Raw genomic sequence first — 20,864 nt, forward strand, 5'->3', positions numbered from 1 at the left:
TCAACAAACATGTTTTCAGACCAAGAAAAGATGATTCATACCCTGTGTTTCCTCAACTGATGATTCAAGCTTATTGTTTACTCCAAGGACATGGAAGAAAGACAACTTTCATATTGACTCAAAGGCAGTTTTATCTTTGGACAACCCCTCGTGGGGATCCATCTGTGTCTACAGCTTTAGTGAGTCAGTACCCTTTAGAAGGAAGACTGGGGATACTACTTTATTTCACATAAAATAGCACTTGTCAGACACTAGCTCCTGTGACATTAAAAAAAATGGATTTATAGATGGAGAGTTTCTCTAAAATGTAGCTTTCCTTTATTTCTCACAGGAGGGTCTTGACTCTAACCACTTTCCTATATTTGAAAGTGAGTTATGTTCACCTTATCTTTACCGAATGTAAATTTTTACTTATAGACGCTCTGATTTTTCTTTTCAAGTATTAAATTAAATCATAATTTATTAATATTTTGATATAAACATGCTTTATCAGTCCTCAAAAACAGGGCATACAGTAAATTTAAACAACCTAGCATGTTCTCCAAGATAATGTGTCCACTATGTCCCAAGAGTCTCCTCATTTATTGCACTATAGAGAGTTTCAATCCATATTTATTTACTTTCATATTACTTCCTTTACAACCTTCAATATTTCTTCTGCAGCTGTTTATATTCTTGAAAGTACCTGTAAATGTACTTACTGGACATTTCCCGCTTTCATAATTATCAACAGGGGCTTCAGGAACAAGATTGATGAATGACTTAGTATATAACAACTACTAACATGGCAGATTCTTGAGAATGCCCCTACAGACGCTGGTAATAAATATAGTTTCCTGGCATTTAACTGGAAGTGAATCATGTTGGTATATGGACGTGTAGAACAACAACTTGAACCCAATGAGTAAATTAGCCAGCATTCGACTTGACATGTAGGGCACTCAGCAATTGCTATTTGCTTCCCTTTCCCCAAAACAAATGTTTTTTTTAGGGTTCTCTTCTGATCACAGACAGATATGCTTCAAGAAGGAACATATTTGAGCCACTCTGGAGGATGGATTCAGATGAATACAAAGAGCAGATCTTACACACTCTCAAGACATTTCCTGAGATTTTCCTATATGCTATGAATATGTTGAGGCTATGGCTTTATGGTTAATCCATTTTTTAAAATCAATAATTACCCCATGGCATAAAATCTTATTCTATATATGTCCGTATATTTTCCCTATAATAATAGAGTAGTGTTTTGCATTTTTATGTAATACTTTCAAAAATAAAGATTTAAAAAACATAAGTATCCTATCTAATAAAAGAGAAACATGGTAATTAGCATACGACCGCTACCCTTCCCATTGGCTAATCAGGGCAATATACAAATTAACTGCCAGCCAAGATGGCGTCCTGCAGCCAGGCAGTTGACACGAACAGGGAGGCTTGCTTGCTTCAGTGACGGAGGAAGCCAAGCTTCCCTGCCTGCCTTGCCGGCCACTCAGCTGCACTCTAAGCAACATTGTAACAAATATAGAAGCTAAACAAAACCCCGGGCTTCAGCCAGCAGGACTGCAACATTGTTTCAAATACAGAAGGTAAACAAAGGCCAGAAACCTGCTTTCAGCAGCGGAGGTCTCATAGCTGGAGCCAAGCCTCAGAGCTAAAGCTGGCCCAGAATTAAAAAAAAAAAGGAAAAAAGGACAGGTTGGGAGCTTCAGTCACCCGCCAGCCTGAAAATGGCCCTCAGCCCCTCACCCAGGCTGGCCAGGCCCCCCAGTGGGGACCCCCACCCTAAAGGGTGTGTGACCAGATGCAAAGAGCCATCATCCTCTCACCCAGGCTGGCCAGGCACCCAAGCGGGACCCCCACCCTGATCCAGGACACCCTTCAGGGCAAACCAGCCGGACCCCACACGTGGACCAGGCCTCTATCCTATATAGTAAAAGGGTAATATGCCTCCCAGCACTGGGATCAGTGGAGCCGCGAGGCCTCCCAGCACCGGGATCAGCATGACAGGGGGCAGTGCCCAAACCCCCTGATCGCCCTGCGGCTCTGTGTGTGACAGGGGTCGGGGCCACAACCTCCCTATCCGCCCTGCTCTGTTCATGACAGGGGAAGGTGCCCCAACCCCCTGATCGGCTCTGCTCTGTGCGTGACAGGGGGGAGCTCCCCAACCCCCTGATCGCCCTGTGGCTCTGTGTGTGACAGGGTGCGGTGCCCCAACCCCCACCCATCGGCCCTGCTCTGAGTATGACAGTGGTGGCACCCCAACCTCCTGATCCGCCCTGCTCTGTGTGTGACAGGAGGCGGTGCCCCAACCCCCACCCATCGGCCCTGCCCTGAGTATGACAGTGGTGGCACCCCAACCTCCTGATCCGCCCTGCTCTGTGTGTGACAGGGGGCGGTGCCCCAACTCCCCTATCGGCCCTGCTCTGTGAGTGACAGGGGGGAGCGCCTCAACCCACTGATTGGCCCTGCTCTGTGTGTGACAGGGTATGGAGCCCCAACCCCCCCGATGGGCCCTGCTCTGTGCATGACAGGGGGTGGCGCCGCAACCTCCCCATCGACCCAGCCTTGAGTGTGACAGGGGGCGGTGCCCCAACCCCCAAATCGGCCCTGCTCTGAGCCTGACCAGGGGCTGCACCTAGGGATTGGGCCTGCCCTCTGCCACCCAGGAGCAGGCCTAAGCCAGCAGGTCGTTATCTCCCGAGGGGTCCCAGACTGCGAGAGGGCACAGGCCAGGCTGAGGGACCCCCGTCCCCTCCGAGTGCACAAATTTTTGTGCACCGGGCCTCTAGATTTTTTATAAAAGCCTACTTAATGCTTCTTTGGTATGGTCTTGTATACTATGTGTAGGCAGGTGGTATGTGGGCATGTGGCAAGGACTTTAAAGGTAGATAAGAAGCAAAGTTGAATTAGAACAAGTCTCAAAATACATTTCAGGATCAATGTATGAGTGAGGAAATGGGTAAACCCCACCAGGTTTCAGTAGTGCATGTGGAATTTATGGGTTTGAGGGGATGGGGAGAGAGATTTTTACACTTTCTTACTCCATTGATGGCTTTGTTGACTCACTACCCTACAGCCGTATGTCAATAGAAGCTCCTGGCAAAGTCTGGGTTTTGAGAAATTCCATAATTCAACTTATCCAAGGGCTGACTCCAACTGTGCTTCCATCAGCAGACACAATTGTGACAGCGAGAAAAGGAACTGCAGATTGCAAATGTTTTTCAAACACGACTTTGGGTGAAAGGCAGAGACATTAGAAAAATGTATTCAATGCCTATTATATTCCAGTCACTGTAAAACATCCTATCATTAATCATGAGAATCAACCTTTGAGGTTGTATTATTAAATCCCTTTTAGAGATGAAAGTTGAGATCGGTTAGCTTGAGTGGCATGTCCAACATCACACCACTACCAAATGGCATTGCAAGGATTTACTGTCAGAGGTTTTTGTTCAAATCCTATGGCTTTTCCACTAATATCAATGAGAAGCCACTATATTTCCCTGTAGGTTTGGACAAAGTATTTTTTAAATGCTTTCATTTCTTTTTCTGCAGAAAAAAAAAAAGTTGTTTTATCTTACCTAACAGCACTACTGCCCACATCGAGGTCTTGTGCAGTGACGGCGCCAATGATGGTGCCAACGGGGGTGTCTTCGTAAACCTCCATGGTGTAGAGCGGCTTGCTGAAGACCGGCGGCTCCTCCACGTCCAGCACGCTGATCTTCACGGTGGCCGTGTCTTTGAAGGGGCCCGCGGAGTGAAACCGGTGGTCAAGGTGAAGGTTGGAGGCTTCCACTTTAAAAGTGTACGCCTTCTTCGTTTCAAAATCCAATGGCTGTAGCGAGGAGAAACCAAGCGTGAGGAGGTGCGTTCACATAAAAGGCTCAGAGATGGTGGACAAGGCTTCATTCAGGTCGTTTGCAAGCAAATGCAAATTGTACTGTTTTCAATAATTCACTGTCCTTGACACTTAATGGGTAAGGGGATGTTTCAAGAAAAGAATCACCCCCCCTTGTAGAAGATGCTGGGTAACTTGTAAAGATAACCAGTTGCACACATAAATAATGACATATACGTTCACATCCATGCTAAGTAGGGTTTGTTCATTTTATCTGAGCGGTTAAAACAGCAAAAGAGCAACTTTTAAGGGAACTATTTTCTGCTCTTATACAATGCTGACATCTAGTGGAAGTTAGCAGTAATTATAACACAAAATTGAAACTGGGTAATTAAAGATACTCTTTAGATCCCACTTAAAAACTTGGTATAACAATGTATGTCTCTTTTTCTTGGACTAATTTTCCTATTTCGACAAAAATATAATTTTATATTAAACACTTTTAAATGTGTAGATCTTTTCACTAAAAAAGGACTGTATCAAGATTTACAAAACTTGCACAGTGTTAATTATGAAAATAGTTTTAGTCTTTTGTTTTCTCAGCATTGAATATATAATTATTAGACCCTAGAATTATTAGGCATTGTCAAAATGTTTTTTTACCAATAATTAAGCTTTTGAGCATATATAATCAAATGAAAGAAAACTGTGAAATATATTTGGAAGTCATTTGTCACTCACTGATTCTCTATTTTAACTTTATTACTGCCTGTATTCACTTTTTTTCCTGAATATTAGTTTTATGCTCCCAATAACTGAAAATATTTTATTCTAGAAATATGGTGTTGCTGTGGAATTTTATATAAATGAAAACGTTAAGGCCAATGAATCTGACTCCTGACCACCTATGAAAAGTTAAGACAATGTGAAATTAACATTAACTTCAAGATTTACTGGGACCTTTAAAACTTTCACTTTCTAAATTAATTCCTTCTAACATGACTCCTAGGACTTGCTAGACTTGCTAATTGCTGTGTGGACCCATCTGTTCGTTGCCTCAGTACTCCTGGGGGAAATAAAGGAAGTCTATTTCTCTCTTTCAAGGACAAGATTGTTGTTTTATGTGTTTTCTCTAAGGATGGAAAAGGAAAATCTAAAAATTACCGTGAAATCTTCAAAAACTCTCACAATTCCATGAAGGTTATTATACCAAATGGCAATTCCTCTTGGACTTGACATTGTTTTTTTCACAGAAATTTTTATTCAGGATCTGTTTATTTTTCCTATAATTATTCCCTTTGTTTTATTTTATTCATTCATATTTTATTCATATTTTATCCGCTTTATATTTAATGCTTTCTTTTACTTTTTAAGATATTTTTAGTTGCTCACCTCATAACTATTTACATATTATATCAATTTTCTTCCATTTCCATCTCTTTCCTGTTTGGGATCTAGATTTATCTTGAAGCCAATAAAAGTAAGGAATGTCATACTCACATGCCATGGTTGATATTTTAGTTATTGGTTATGTCTTGAAAAAGTAGAGGAGACAATCCTATAATGCTTTTGTTTTGATTGGCCAACACCTTCTTTTGTTAAAGGTAGCAACTTATGAAACTCATATTTGCAAAACAGATTGCAAAACATTATTCAGGAGAAAAACATGAAACTGCCACAAATACAACTGGAAATGTTTAGCCCAGAATGAAGAAGATCAAAGCAAGACAGGGCATATATTTTCACACATTGAAAAGCTATCATGTTAAATCAGGTAGGCTTATTCTATTTATTAGTTTCTTATAGAATTAACTAGAGGCCTGGTGCATGAAGTCATGCACCAGTGGGGTCCCTCGGCCTGGCCTGCTGGAATCAGGCTGTAACTGGCTCTCTGACATTCCCTAAGGGGTCCCAGATTGCGAGAGGGTGCAGGCCAGGCTGAGGGACCCCATCAGTGCACGATTGGGGCCAGAGAGGGACATGGGAGGTTGGCCAGCCAGGGAGGGGCTGCGGGAGGGCTCCAGGGTGTGTCTGGTGCTTCTCACTCAGTCCTGATCAGCTGGACCCCAGCAGCAAGCTAATCTACCAGTCGGGGCGTCTGCCCCCTGGTGGTCAGTGCACATCATAGTGAGCAGTTGAGTATCCTTAGCATATCATTAGCATATTACGCTTTGATTGGTTGAATGGACAACCAGACGACTGGACACTTAGCATATTAGGCTTTTATTATATAGGATAACTATTTAAGTTATTAAAATGGTAACTTCAGATTTCAAAAAGTAAGAATTGTTTAACCATTCAAATTTAATTAATTTTAAAATATTAATGGCCTATGTGGTGGTCACCTAGCCATCTTGAGGACAGTAAGATACAATGACAATTAAGATTTGCTCTCTCTTTGTATTCAACAAACTCAGAGAAAAACATGTTATCTTGTTTAAAGAATGAGTTAGAAGAAATACTAAGTTCCATGTCATTTGAAGTTTTTTGGGGAAATCTGATGAGTTAAAAGATATCTGAGACAGATGGATGTATAAGACAGAGTACTAAGTAATCCAAAGTAAAGAACATAGAAAGGTATATTTGTTTTTGTTAGCTCTATATGGTCAGTGAATGTAAACAACATGATTTTTCTGTTATAATGATCCCTAACTTCTAGGGTAAGACTATTTTGACTTTATCACCTTGAGTCCTTTTGCCTAGAAATTTTTTTGAGCTGCCCTGGTTTCTACTTCCTTTTTTATGTCCCAGAATTAACTTTTATCCTAGAATGCAGGAGTCATTACCAATTGTTCCTCATTACGCTCTCTACTTTTTCCTAGAGATTGAAATGCCTCATTATCTATATGATTAGGCAACTTTTTCCAGATAAGTCCTCAGTTTTATTTACCAATTTGTTTAAAATTCCACAGCTATCTGATGGATTTGACTCTTCACATTAATATATTTTTATTGATTTCAGAGAGGGAGGAAAAGGGAAAGAGAGATAGAAACATCACTGATGAGAGAAAATCATTGATTAGCTGCCTCCTGTACATCCCCTATTGGGGGTTGTTGAATCCACAACTCAGGCATGTACTCTATCCTGAGTGTGTGTGTGTGGTGGGGTGCATGTGCTCTATCCTAAGTGTGTGTGTGTTGGGGTGGGCGGGCAGGAATTGAACTGTTGTGACCTCTAGGTTCATAGGTCGGCACTCATCCACTGAGCCACAACAGCCAGGCTTGACTCTCCACTTTAAAGTCCATTTCAAGCCTAGAAATGAAGGGAGAATTCTCATACCTTTCCTACATTTTTAAAGGGAATCAGACACAGTCTATGCCTTTTAAGATCTCTTTACCTATCACAGCAGGCAAACACTTGGTGGTCAGGGAGATACACAGCGAGATGAAAGAAACTTTCTGTGCATACATGTTTTTATTTTCATTTTTTTTTACAACTGAACACTGATATTCTGAAATGATCAAAGAACTAAAGAAACCATAGAAGAAATGCTACAGTAATATCCTAGAAGGCCTTCCTTCTTCATGACCCTGACCCTTAGGCAATGCCACTTTATAAAAACTGAGCAGTTCAGAAAGAACAAAGACAAGCAACACTGATCTCTCTCTAGATGACTTTATCCAACCCATATCACTGAGTATCCTCCACTTTTTGTGGAGGGAGACATGGGGTGGTGTCAAGGAATGAAATTCATCTACTTTACAATCAACAAAGACTCTGATATTTGAAATAAAAATAGAACAGCCAGGATTTCATTTGCTAGAAAAATAAAATAAAATTCTAAGACAGAACTCTATATTTATAAAGGTGAGCTAATTTACTCAATGTCAAATACAAGAGAATAACTTCCTGAGCTCTTCCAGAATTCATCATGTTTCTAGATGATGTTGAGTGGAAATGCATAGCTAGAGTTATATTTTGAGGAATTGGAAAAACAGGGGCTTAGACAGAATTCCAAGATATCCATAGGATCCCTGTCCCAATGACCTGTACTTTTGTATAATCCCGTGTCCTTGAGTGTGCAAGAGGCCTGTGAATTGAATGGGATATCACCCCATATATTTGCTGTTTTATGGAAAAAATAATTATGCAAATATAATTCAGATTCTTACTGGATGTTGAGTTAATAAAAAGGGAGACTTTACTTGAAAACTCTGATCTAATCATGTGAAGTTATAAAAGAAAGGCACACTACAAGGGGTTTTCTAGGGCTGTGAGTAAACTTGTGAGTGTAGGAGTCCTCCTGGCAACTGCTTAAGGGGTGCCTCTAGGAGATGAAACTGAACCTTGGCCAGTAGCTAGCAAAAACATGCGGACTTCAGTCTTAAAGCCACAAAGAGAAGAATCGACTCTCAACCAGTTGGATGAAGGTAAGGTATAAGGCTCAGAGAATAGCATGACAGTGGTGGAAAGGAGTAATGAGGAGGTAGCTTAACCCATGAAGGAAATATTAACCCTAGTCAGGAGAAGCCAGTGGCTGGGTCATGTTTTACTTTGCAAGGGAGGTCAATGGCAATGGAAGCAGCATAAGAAAAAACCCTTGATTTCTGGTTTAAGGAACTGGAGAGGAGGTGGGGCCTTACCCAGGTAGAAGAAAACATAAGCATGTGTGCTGGTGTTGGGAGAAGAGAGGGAATTCAGCTTTAGACATTTTGAGTTTGAAAAGACTATGCAACACACAGAAATGTCTACAAGGCAGCAGCTAATCTGCCTCCGTTATGTCAATTTGGGGCTAATTTAGAGTTGATGAGACTGAATGAGGAAGTTAGGCAGATGCTAAAAAAAAAAAAGGATGAAGACAATTTTCAAAAACAAGAACATATTGTTTGCAGAAACAAATAATAAACACCACTTAATTTTCTTTGGAATTCTGCATGACAGACTAGCTAAAAAGAAGAGTATTTTAAATTTAAATTCAGGTGTATATCTGCCTATATATAAAAAATTAACCACATGATGGTGCTCTGCTACCAAATCATGTGAACTCACTTTCATGCCATGTAAGACCACAGAAAGAAATGAGTTTTAGTGACTAACAGGGCATAAGGAAAATATAAATGTCCAATGGGATCAGTTGAGAGCGTCCTTATTAGAGTCCTGGGGAAGAGTAAAGTGCTTTATCTCTTATGTTTTTATTTGTTTGTTTTTTAAATATATTTTTATTGATTTGATTTCAGAGAGGAAGGGAGGTAGAGAGATAGAAACATCAATGATGAGATAGAATCATTGACCAGCTGCCTCCTCCACGACCTACAATGGGAATTGAGCCCGCAACCCTGGTAGGCGACCTGACCGGGAATTGAACCATGACCTCTTGGTTCATGAGTCAACCCTCAACCACTGAGCAACACTGGCTGGGCTTATCTAATGTTTTTAAGAAAAAAGAAAATAATTCTTTGTTGGATTCAGTGGGATCACAGCTATGTTTATTTAAAATGAAGTAATAATGCCAAGTAACATCAAGACAATAAGAGTTGTTTTTTATTTCCTAAAAGTTTTATTATTTTAAAATAAATAGGCTATTATTTCAGCATTCTTTATCTTAAACATGATATCATTACTTATTAGTTCCCAATAAATACCTTCTGTAGAAGTGATATGGAACTATTTGAGAAATCACACAAGATACTGATTTGTCCTCTTACTTAATTTAAGTATTCCTCCTACTACTTAATTGCCTAAATTTCTTAATCAGTAACAAGAAAACCATACTGCTTGTCTCTACTTCAGTTTCACCCTAATAAAGAAGCTTTTTCTGGCCATTATGAGATTGCCAACACCCTCCACTATGTTGGTTATCCCTTCACCCTGCTTTAAGTTGTTCAAACCTGAATTTAGCACTGTTGACAGAGCTTTTTAATTTGTTTATTGTTCTCACTTCTTTCACTCCTCCAGTAGTAGAGCTTGACCACATCAGCATTCCTCCATTATGATATCAACGACGCTCACCAACAGTGTGTGAGTTAGATATTTATATTCTCAGAAAAGTCGTAAAAGGGGCAAGACCAAGCCTGGTGGTGATAAAGTTTACTTGTACATCCTATTTTTACATTAATTTTTAATCTACAATTGTAACAATAAAAATTGAAAATCAATTAAACTCTGGTAGACTTTTTAATGATCTAATCAAATTAATAGGCGTGACTGTTTCAACAGAAATATATACCTGTTGAATCACAGATAAAAAGTGCAAGTGGGAGTGAATGTTTTATAAACAACTGGTCTTTTTTCAAAAAATTGAAATATTGCTAACTGAAGGAAAATTAAAATTGTTGTCATTCTCAAGTTTTAGTCTTTCTGTTCTTTAATTGTGATCGAGTAGTCAACTGTCTAAAAACTTGTCTATGTACCTTTTTTAATTTGATGATTCCTTCTTGAGTATCCTCATCTGTGACGATGTCAAACAAATTTCCCCCATCTCCTGGGACAATATTGTATTCAATTTCTGCATTTTGTCCAAAGTCAGGATCCACAGCTCTTATTCTTCCAATAGCTGAGCCAATAGGAGAAGATTCAGGAACTTTCAGATGGAAGATGCCTGGTGAGACATAGAAATTGTGTTGACAGTAGAGTTAGTAAAGTATGCAATAAGATTCCTAGGCTGGAAAAATATACACTATAGGATTTATTTATAGGAAGTAAATCAAATTTAAAGCATATTTGTAAAAAATGAAAGGCAATAAGCTGTCAAGTTAAGGATTATAATTAGGAATAATTGATCCTTTCCTAGAATTTTAATTGGGTATTATAAATAGTAGTGTGTGTTAAAGTTAGTGTGAGGAAATATTTTACATATTAACAGCATCCAAGGTACCTAATATTAATGTGAAGGTGGTAACATCTATGAAATTAAATTGTAATTAATACAAAAGAATGCAGGGTATATTATATAGATGATAGAAGATATACATATATTTAAATATTTATAGAAAACAAAGGTTATGTTTTCTAGCATAAATAAATATGCAATGTATATAAAATAATATAAATATATAATTAGATAGACTACTTACTCAGTTAGGATAAATCATTAAACTAAAAATGGCATGTAAAATGATTATATATCTAGGTAACTGCATTCCACACTTTAATCTATGATGGACTTAAGTAGAGTATATTATAGACTAATATTCAACTTATGTTTACTAAATCTGTACTGGGTATCTGCTAATCACTTTTACAAACTTTTAAAATTAGGATATAGAGTTCTAGCTCCCATATTTTTAGCATAAAAAATCAAATCAAATAAAATGCTTATATTTTTACCACCAGGTGGAGCACTGACATTACAATTAACTTCATACTGAGTCAGAAAACCTAGAAAAATCCCTACCTATATAAAATATACCAGAATCATAAAAATTATAATGTCCCACAAAAATGAAAACATGTATATTATTTAAAAGACTTTTCAAAATTTTGTAAGATATAACATGAAGAAAAATATAGTATAAGCTATTTCACTGACATCTTATCAAAGTAGGTATTAATGAATTAAATAGCAGTCTGTTCAAATCAAAATAAGGGAAAAAGAAACAATCAACAGTTTATGGAGAGTCTGAAAAACAGTTTCTTTTTTTTTCCCAATTATTTTTATTGGCCTTATAGTTCTTTCACAATCAGTTTCAACATTTGGTCATTTCACTAGACCTGGTAGCCCTTAAAATTTGGCATCTGCCCTTCCCCTCAAAAAAAGATACACACCAGTTGCTCTTACAATGTTAAAATTAGCCTTATTTTTCCAATGGACATAACCTCAGTGGGGCATGCAATATATTTAGTCTCAAGAGAGAGAAATATTTACCTAAAATGTCTTTAGTTCCATGTGAAGGACAGAAAGTACATTTTACCATTTTACAGTGGTATAAAATACTTTTTTAACTAACTAATTAATTTAATAATTATTTAATAGTATGCCAGCCTCCAGAGAATGAATATATGAAGAACAAATTTAAGAAATAAACAAATAAGTATAAATAAATAAAAATACTCCACGTGGCAATAATAAAGTGTTATTATAAACATTATAAAATAATTTTGGTGTAAGAAGTTATATTAATCAAACTGGACACTTCTCATAGGCTAGGCTTATATTTTATTAGGTTTTATTCCCTAAACACTTAATACTGTGGCTGTCCTATAGAGACACTCAGTGTCTGAGGATTAAAGTAGGGTTTGAACTTGAGGCAAGCAGAGCAAAGAGAAAGAATAAATCATATTTTACGTTGTCTACAAGAAGACTGAAGATATTCAAAAGGAATTTTTCTTAGTTTAAATAACCATGATTACATAAGTAATACCTCATGTGAATTTTGCAACCAACTTTCTATCGAGCGTAGGTATTTTCAATAGCCATATCGAACCCTGATCCTATAGAAGCACTCCTGAGATATTAGCAAATGTGAGGATGCACGAATTCCTGTTTAATGTTCCAAAAAGGTGTTTGACACCATTATTTTAACTTATACTAAACTTTTCAGGGTCAAATTCCAAATATAAAAGACTAGGCATAAATATGTGGGCTATTTTTGTTATCCCTTTTTCTTCCTTTTTTTTAAATTGATTTCAGAGAGGAGTGGAGAGATAGAGAGAGATAGAAACATCAATGATGAGAGAGTCATTGATTGGCTGCCTCCTGCACATCCCACCCTGGGGATGGAGCCCACAAACCCGGCATGTGCCCTGACCTAGAATTGAACTGTGACCTCTGGTTTCGTAGGTCTATGCTCAACCACTGAGCCATGCTGGCTGGGCCTTCTTTTCTTAATGTCTATTAAACAGAAATATGGTTTATCAAAAGGGTCTCCACATCCTTTGCCTCTCAGTTTGTGATGGTGATAAAGAACCAGAAGAAACACTAAAAACCTTGAATCTATACTATGAATGGTCATGGTCTAATCTCAAGGTACATTAATACTTGTTAGGGAAATACTTATATTTTGCTAATAAAATGGAGCAACTGAGTTCTATGTTGAATAATGGATTGTAAATCCTCCTCCAACAGGATATATAATTAGGAGGCTTATGATGGAATAATTATCAAAGACATAGCTGGCAGGTAGATAGCTGAGAGATATAGAGAGCTGTCATGTCTAATGGTTTCCAGATTTCAAACACAGCCACCAGCAGAACTGGGTAGTGATGGTGATGCCCCCCTGGAGAGGGGAAGAGGTGTGGTTGTGGTGTTGAATGGAATCTTTAGAAAAATAGGGGCATCTAACTTTAAAAAATCATGGATATTTACTCTATCTGATCAAGGGGAAGAATTTCAAGTTACATGTTAGGTTTATGAGTTAGCTTTCTATGAGGACATTTAAAAGCAAAAATAAAAGAATCAAAAGTCAAGGGAGATAATCTTGTCTGGTGTCATCACTTAGGAATTATGGTTAGCGAAGGTGAAGAGTTCAGCCAGAATTGAGAGCCTCCAATGTCAGAAGAATTTTAAAAACTCTGAAAGGTAACCAGAAGAACATTAGATAATACACATTATGGACAAAAGAGTGTCCCACCTTTCCAAGACAATATGCTGAGATATGAACTTGATGTTTTGCAAAAGCACATTTTATAAGGCCAATAAAAATAAATGTGAAGACAACTATTTATTTTGGTATTCTATCACTAGAAGTTCAGCAGTAGGCTTTTGTTGTTGTTGTTTTTTAAGTTGCGAGCATACAATATGCCTGACAATTTCATAATGGCATTGGAAAACATGCTAAATTGAAGTGGTAGCATTGTCCAAATAAATTTTGATTCCATAGTATTCCAATAACATGCCCTACCAAAATTAAGATATAAGAGAAGCAAAACAGTGATTCAACACCTACATCTTTTACATGCATTGGGGTTTTAGTGTTCATGAGACACACATATACAGAGCACTGTACTTTCTGTTCTTTACATAACAGAAATACATTTCAGGAAGGTGGAAGACACATTTATTAAGATAAGAATTTCTCAATAAAATATTGTAGTTGATAAAACACCTACAGAATATGGAACAAGGCAGAGAAACTGCATTAGTCATGTCAGATTGTTTAGGTTCTGTCGTTTTATTTCCGATGACTTGACATTTTATCATTTCTAGAAACTCAACAGCAATAAAGCCGGGGTCATTCAGATTAATTCAAAACCGAAGTAATCTTCCCCTGTGCCAAAGTCGGACCACTTATGATGTACTATGTAATTACACTGCCAACATCTTCTGGGCGCCCTACTTTTGACGCATATGAAATATTTTAATGGCGCTACCTGTACAACACACATTAAGAAATAAAACAGGTGACAAGAAATTGTTCACAGACTCAATCAAAATGTGTACTTACATATTCATCAAATATACATGCTATGCTTAACAAAATAACCCTGTTCCTGTGGAGAAGGAGAAAATTGCATGTAGTAAACTAAGTTGAAATTTAATAAAGAAATTATGTACCATCTTACAAATTCTATTCCATGTTTATTCCAAAGTAAAGGTATCTGTTACTCAGTTATAGGCTAAGTAAGTATCCTCTCAGTATTCATGCTGTTTTAAAAAATCACACTTTGATTTTTATGACTCACTGTGTGTGTGTGTGTGTGTGTGTGTGTGTGTGTGTGTATGTCAAGGGCATGCATTGATACCTAAGGACAATACATATACATTATAGTCCCTCTTTTTTCCCTTGAAGGAATTTTAAAGTTTTGATAAAAGTACCAAAATAGATATATTTACTTAACAAAATATAAATTAATGTTATAATTCACTAAGAAATAAAGATTGTAGAATCTAAAATATAATTTAAGTGAATTAATTATATAGTACTGTAAAAACTTTCAGTGATAAGAATAGCATATAAAAAGACAAAATAATCTATTACAAATTATCTTTTGACATACATTTTATTTTATGCTTATATAGTAACTATTCTAAAATTACTCAAAAGCAATATATGAAAAGTTAATGTTCAACTCCACTTAAAAATTAGCTATAAGACACGTAACTAATTTGGAGGTAAATAGTATTTTAAAATACTAGAGTCTTGCCTGGCCTATGTGAATAAGTGGTTGAGCTTCTACCTATAAAGCAGAAGGTCACAGTTCAATTCCCAGTCAGTGCACATGCCTGGGTTGCAGGCTTGATCCTCAGTGTGCGGTGTGCAGGAGGCAGCCAGTCAATGATTCTCTCTCTATAGCTCCCTTTCCTGTCCTCTCTGAAATCAATAAAAATGTATTTAAAAATATTAGAGTTCTAGAAGTATTGTAATGCTTAATTAGAAATTATTTCAAATTATTAAGAATGTTAAACATTGTTAAGAACTCAAAAATATATATTGAGACCACCTAAATAAACAATTATTTGAAATACAACATTTTTATTAAACTTTAGAAAATAAATGCATATTACCACAAACTGTTGATTCAGTGATTGAATTCAGGCATTAGCTGTTTCTGATAGTGATCCTCCATGTTTGCAAGTGTGTGTCTGAGATTTACCATCTAATTACATAGAAAAAAGCTGCTTTGTTGATATTTTTGGCTTAATTACTAAAGCAAATATAACATCACATGAAATGATTTCACCTTATCCTAAAAAAATTAATCAGGAAATAAAAGCAAAAATGTATCTTTATGAGTAAAAAGTATCTTTGTATAAATGGTATGTATACCTGTTATAATCTCTTATTAGCTATTTGTCTTTAGGCAAAATACTTAATCTTTCTTTTCCTAATCTGTAAAATTGGGAAAATAATAACAAGTATAATTTTATTATAATTTTTTATTAGTATACCTACCTAACTTGTAGATTTGTGTTTAAAAAGTAGCATGCAATAAAATTCAGTAATATCTAATATTGCTAGTTATTTTTTAAATAGTATTTTTGTAGATATCTCTCTAGCTATATATATAAAAGCCTAAACGACCAGAATAACTGGAACAACCAGAACAACTGATTGCTAAGACGTGCACTGACCACAAGAGGGCAGGATATGCCCCCTGGTGGTCAGTGTGCTCCCATAGCCAACCTCCCCGATCTGGCCAACCTTGCAAGGTCTTTCTCCTCTGGCCAGCAGGCCCCGATTGCCAGATTGAACCTCATGCGGTCCCTCCCCACTGGCCAGCCAACCTCCCGCAGTCCCTCAGTCCGCCCCCACCAGCAGACCCTGATCTCCTGATTGGGCTGGTCCTCGGACTGGGATGGAGAACTGGGGGTGGGTTGCGGCAGATGCGGCCCCTTTTCCAGGGGAGGTGAGGGCCAACTTCCTCTTCGGGGCCAGCCGCCAACCTCCCATCCCCCGTCTGTCCACCTGGCCAGCAGGCCCTGATTGGCTTGCTGCCCACCCATTGCAGTGGTGGTGAGGGAAGGAAGCGGGGGGGGGGGGGGGTCAGGGAGTCCTGATCACAGGCCAGGCCTAAGGACCCTCCCCATGCCACGAATTTTATGCACTGGGCATCTAGTATTATAATATTTTCCTATAGGAATGATAATAATCAACAGGAAACTGTCTATAGGGGAATGGAGATGAAAGAAAGGGAGGTGTTAAATAGTTCTGAACAGTCATGCTAATTTTAACTGAAACACTTTCCCATATGTTGAAAATTGAAGGTTTCAAGAATAAAAATATATTGTTGGTTGAAGAACATATTATACCCTCTATTTTCTTGAAAGCCTGAAGCTTTGTGTGTTTTCAATAAGCCTGAATTAAAGTAATAGAAAAATAATCCACAAGGAAGAATGAGTCTGATTTTTAAGAAGTTGGATTCAAGCTGTATTTTAGTCAAGCATACTAAACATACAGTGAATGGAATGACTCAGTAATGGGAGAGAACTCCACTCTAGCTCATAGAATGAATCTGAGATGAACAAATCTGTGGAAGTGTCAAGTATTTGCATCAAGAGTTTTACTGTATTGGCTAAATCACTTCACCTTTATAAAGGTTATAATTTCCCAGACTAGATTTTAATTAAACATGTACATGAATATGAATTACCATGTGCACAATCTCCAACATATTAATGCATTAAGTTCTATAAATTCTATTTAATGATAGCAATATTTCTTTTCTCAGAGCAATGAGAAATTATATTCTTTATTAAATTCTGAGATGCTAAACACAACACAAAAATTTAGGGATAGATATTGCCTTGATCTTTTTAGATTCTTTGGATAGTAGATTAATTGCTAAATCTTCCAATAATTCAGATGACGCATATTTGATTCAACTACAATTTTTAATAGCCTCCTCCATGGAATGATAAAGAAAACTCAAACAAACAAACAAAAAAGATTGTGTTTGCTCTGATGGCATTTCTAGTCTAGTAGGGGAGTGTAATGTGATCTATAATAACATATATATATATATTATAGGTCTTCCTCAGTCCCTGGTTTTTGGTACAGAGTTCCTAAAACCCTATGAGAGCTAGAAAGGTTTCTTTAGTTATGTTAATAAGGTGACTTTTACATCATACATAAGGATGAGGACTAGTTGCAAAGAGACCCAACCCTGTGATTAAAAGGAAGGGGTTCAGCCCAGCATTGCTCCTTGGTTGAGCATAGATCTATGAGCCAAAACCTGCAACCTGGGCATGTGCCCTGACCTGGAATCGAACTGTGATCTCATGGTTCATAGGTCAACACTCAACCACTGAGCCATGCCAGCTAGACCGAGGAATCAATTTTGATCACTAACCTCAAATGCATCTTCAAAATTGGCTACAGCTTGGCAAGAGGGGCTCAGTGGTTGAGCACCTACCTATGAACCAGGCGCTCACAATTTGATTCCTGGGTTGTGGCTCCATCCCCAGTGGGGGTCGTGCAGGAGGCAGCCAATCAATGATTCTCTCTCATTATTGATGTTTCTATCTTTCTCCCTCTCCCTTCCTCTCTGAAATCATATGTATATATATATTTTTAAAAAAAGATTAACTGAAAAATATGCAAACTAGTAAAGGTAACCATTTCATCATGACTCTTAAATTGAACAACTCTTCCTAAACCTCTGTTTTACAATTGTTACTATTACATTTCTCATTTTTGTTGTATATTTCACAGGAAAATATAATCATAGCACATAGAAGATAGCTCAGCTTTCTGAACCTTCAAACCATCTCACATGTGTTACTGTCATTTTACAAAAGCCCAATATGCAAATGTAATTAACAATGTGCTTGTCTTTGTCTCCTATTGTTCTTTAAATTTTCTTCGGTGAGAGTAAGCTTTGTCTTTTCTGCCCATTGTTAAATAATAGACAGTCTGATGTTCAATTTAATTTCCCAAAATCTAGGTTTGGGCATCAGAATTGTTCAGTCTATCATAGTAATCAGTATTTCAATTCTCATACAAAAGTAAGACATCTCCTGTCTGCTACCAATCTCCAAGCCACACTGGGCCAATTGCAGATGGAATTTGGGGTATGAGTGGCTTGGCAGGCTTTCCTCTGTCTCATCCTTTGCTTGCCAGGGTGATTTTGCCTAACCAGAGGAGGCAGCAAAGCTAGGGAACTGGGCTGTTCTACTTTAGTGGATAGTTTTGTCTCTCTGGGACTGACTCTTCCTGGTGGCACCTTTGAGGGGGCTCTTGGAAGCTTTTCCTATTACAGACGCCGACAAAGGCATTCCCTCTACTTTGATATAACGTCCTCCCTAAGCTCTGCATCTCCTCGCCATCCGTTCCACACACAGCGCCTCACTGAGGAAAATCTCTCCGGCAGGTCTTAAAATGACTCTGGGCTGGTTCTCCTTTCTGCTTACACATTTCTAACTCCTTCTTTTGTTGGCTGTCATTACTTTCCCAGAAGGAAACCTGTTCTTCTGTCTTTCTCTTTCTCAAAACACTTTAGCAATTTTAAGCATGAGGCAGGTATCAGTCCATGCATTTTACCCAGGTTTGGGTCTTTATTATTGGTCCATGTTGAAGGGAAGGCTTCCCTCTCCAGACCTGAGAGGCGAGAGAAGGGCAGCCCTAATCCTTATTTTTTATCAGATAAGGGTTCCGCATGGCTTCTCCAAAGAAATCTTTCACACAAAATTTCCCTCCATCCCACACCCCATAAAAAGTGTGTTAAAAGGATACAAGTAGGGTTGTTGTGATAGATTTCTTCCAAGAGTCTAAAGGGCATCCTGACATTTCAATTGAAAATTCGGTTTTGTTCTGGGGCCACACTTGGCTATGTGGTTCCCATTTTATCTTGGCTTCCAGTGGAAACGTCAACATTAATCTATGGTTATATCTGTGTGCCTTCCTGCTCCTTTTCTCCAATTTCAATTGAGATGACCTTTTAGTCTGTTTCCTCTTATTAAACTCCAGCAATTTGTAAGTATCGTACTATTCACTACAGAGTCTATCTTCTCTTCATTCGGTACTTTCTTCTCAAATGAGATACTTCCAAATAGCTGCAAGCTGCTCATATTTGCTCACATTACAAAACTTTTCCCTTGTCCCTACATCTGATCCTAGCCAGCCTCCTGATTTGCCTTTTCTTTTCCAGCAGAACTTCTCAAAGATAGTCCTTGTTACCCATTCCTACCAGATAATCACTCCACAAAGCAGCTTTCATCTAGTATTTCAACCAGCCACTCTACTAAAAACAGTTTCCCCTGAAATCTCCATGACAACCTTGTCCATCAATCCAGTGACAACTTTTTTAGTTGAATTCATTATAAGCAGCACTGGATACTCGTGTGCATTCCATCTTTCCTGAAACACTTCGCTCCTTAAAATCTGTGACACTCTTTCTGGTTTTTCTCCAAACACATCTTCCTTCTTCTTAGCTTCCTTTGTTGGTGTTCGCAAGTAGAATCTGGATAAGTAATTCTAAAATTTGGCTGCATATTGGAATGATGTAGAAAGTTTTTTAAAAAAAGAAATAAAAAGACTGCCCAAGGGATTCTAATTTAATTGTTCCGAGTTTAGACCTGAACAGCAGGATTGACTAAACTGCCTGCTGTTCTGCTTTGCAATCATGATCAGGAACCATTATCTCAGGCTGTTTTATCCAAGTTTTTATTCTTCCCAAGAATTTCATCAGTCCCATGACTTCATTTTTTATATTCATGCTAAGACTTCCTTACCTTTTAATTCTGGCCTGTATACATATTTGAGTTTTATACATGACAAAGCATCATCTGATTCCAGTACTTCACCTGGATATCTATCTCCAAGGCATTTCTGCCTGAACATATTCAAAACTAAGCTCATGGACCTGCTATGCCTCCAGAAGAAGGCCCTTTTTAATATCCACTGTCGCAGCAAGTAACATTACAATCTCTCTATCTCCAAAACTAGAATCCTCTCTTTCAAAGCACATTCATTAAAATTGCTGATTGTCTTACCTCTTAAAAATAACTCAAATCTATCCACACACTGCCATTTCAACCATCTGTGCCACAATCATAGAAGGATTAAATAACTCATAGTTCTTGTCTGTATCACTGCAATTGTCTGCTAACTCTTGTCCAGATGTCTGTTCTTCCCACCCTCCCCTCACCGGCAGTCTCTTCTGCATGGCAAGGGTAAAGGGGTCATGTTTATCACTCTTAATAGAAACTTCATTCCTTCTACCATGAAGAGGACTGGTGGGAGAAAATGCATACACTTTTAGAAAATCAACATGAAAGAACGAACTTTTAAAATAGATAGTACTTTTTAGGTACAGTAGAATAGGCACAATAAGAATAGCAATTATTTGTATAGTGCTTTCTATTTTCCAGGAACTTTTCTAAACACTTTCTCTTAAAAACTAATCTCATCCTCATATGAAGACTGTGAGGTAGATACTATTATTCTCAGTTGGTGATATCCTAGTAAATGTTTAATAATAAGGTCAGAGAGGCAGGGAGGACAGTTGTAAGCCCTTCATTTTAGTATTTATGCCAGTGTGGCATCACTGAACACAGAGTTGGGAGATGTACACAACTGGATCTAAGGTCCTGGTAGAGCCAGCTCCAGCACATCACTCTACCTTTCTACAAATGAAGAAACTGAGGAGCATACAACTGGGCACTCCCAGGCAGTGAGATGAACCAATAGAGTGTCATTTCTGAGC

The 20,864-nt window shown here is 37.9% G+C and overlaps 1 protein-coding gene across 2 annotated transcripts in view; it reads right to left on the bottom strand.

Moving 5' to 3' along the window:
• Positions 1–20,864, bottom strand: part of CDH12 (cadherin 12) — a 723,975-nt gene that overhangs the window by 26,056 nt on the left and 677,055 nt on the right. For both annotated transcript variants that reach the window (XM_036310943.1, XM_036310944.1), the window contains 2 exons: positions 10,193–10,380; positions 3,585–3,838 (listed from right to left, as the gene is read on the bottom strand). In XM_036310943.1, the coding sequence (XP_036166836.1) occupies positions 3,585–3,838; positions 10,193–10,380 (442 nt within the window). The remainder of the gene's footprint in view (positions 1–3,584; positions 3,839–10,192; positions 10,381–20,864) is intronic.

This window comes from Myotis myotis, unplaced genomic scaffold, assembly GCF_014108235.1.
Source record: "Myotis myotis isolate mMyoMyo1 unplaced genomic scaffold, mMyoMyo1.p scaffold_m19_p_5, whole genome shotgun sequence".
Lineage (NCBI taxonomy): Eukaryota > Metazoa > Chordata > Mammalia > Chiroptera > Vespertilionidae > Myotis > Myotis myotis.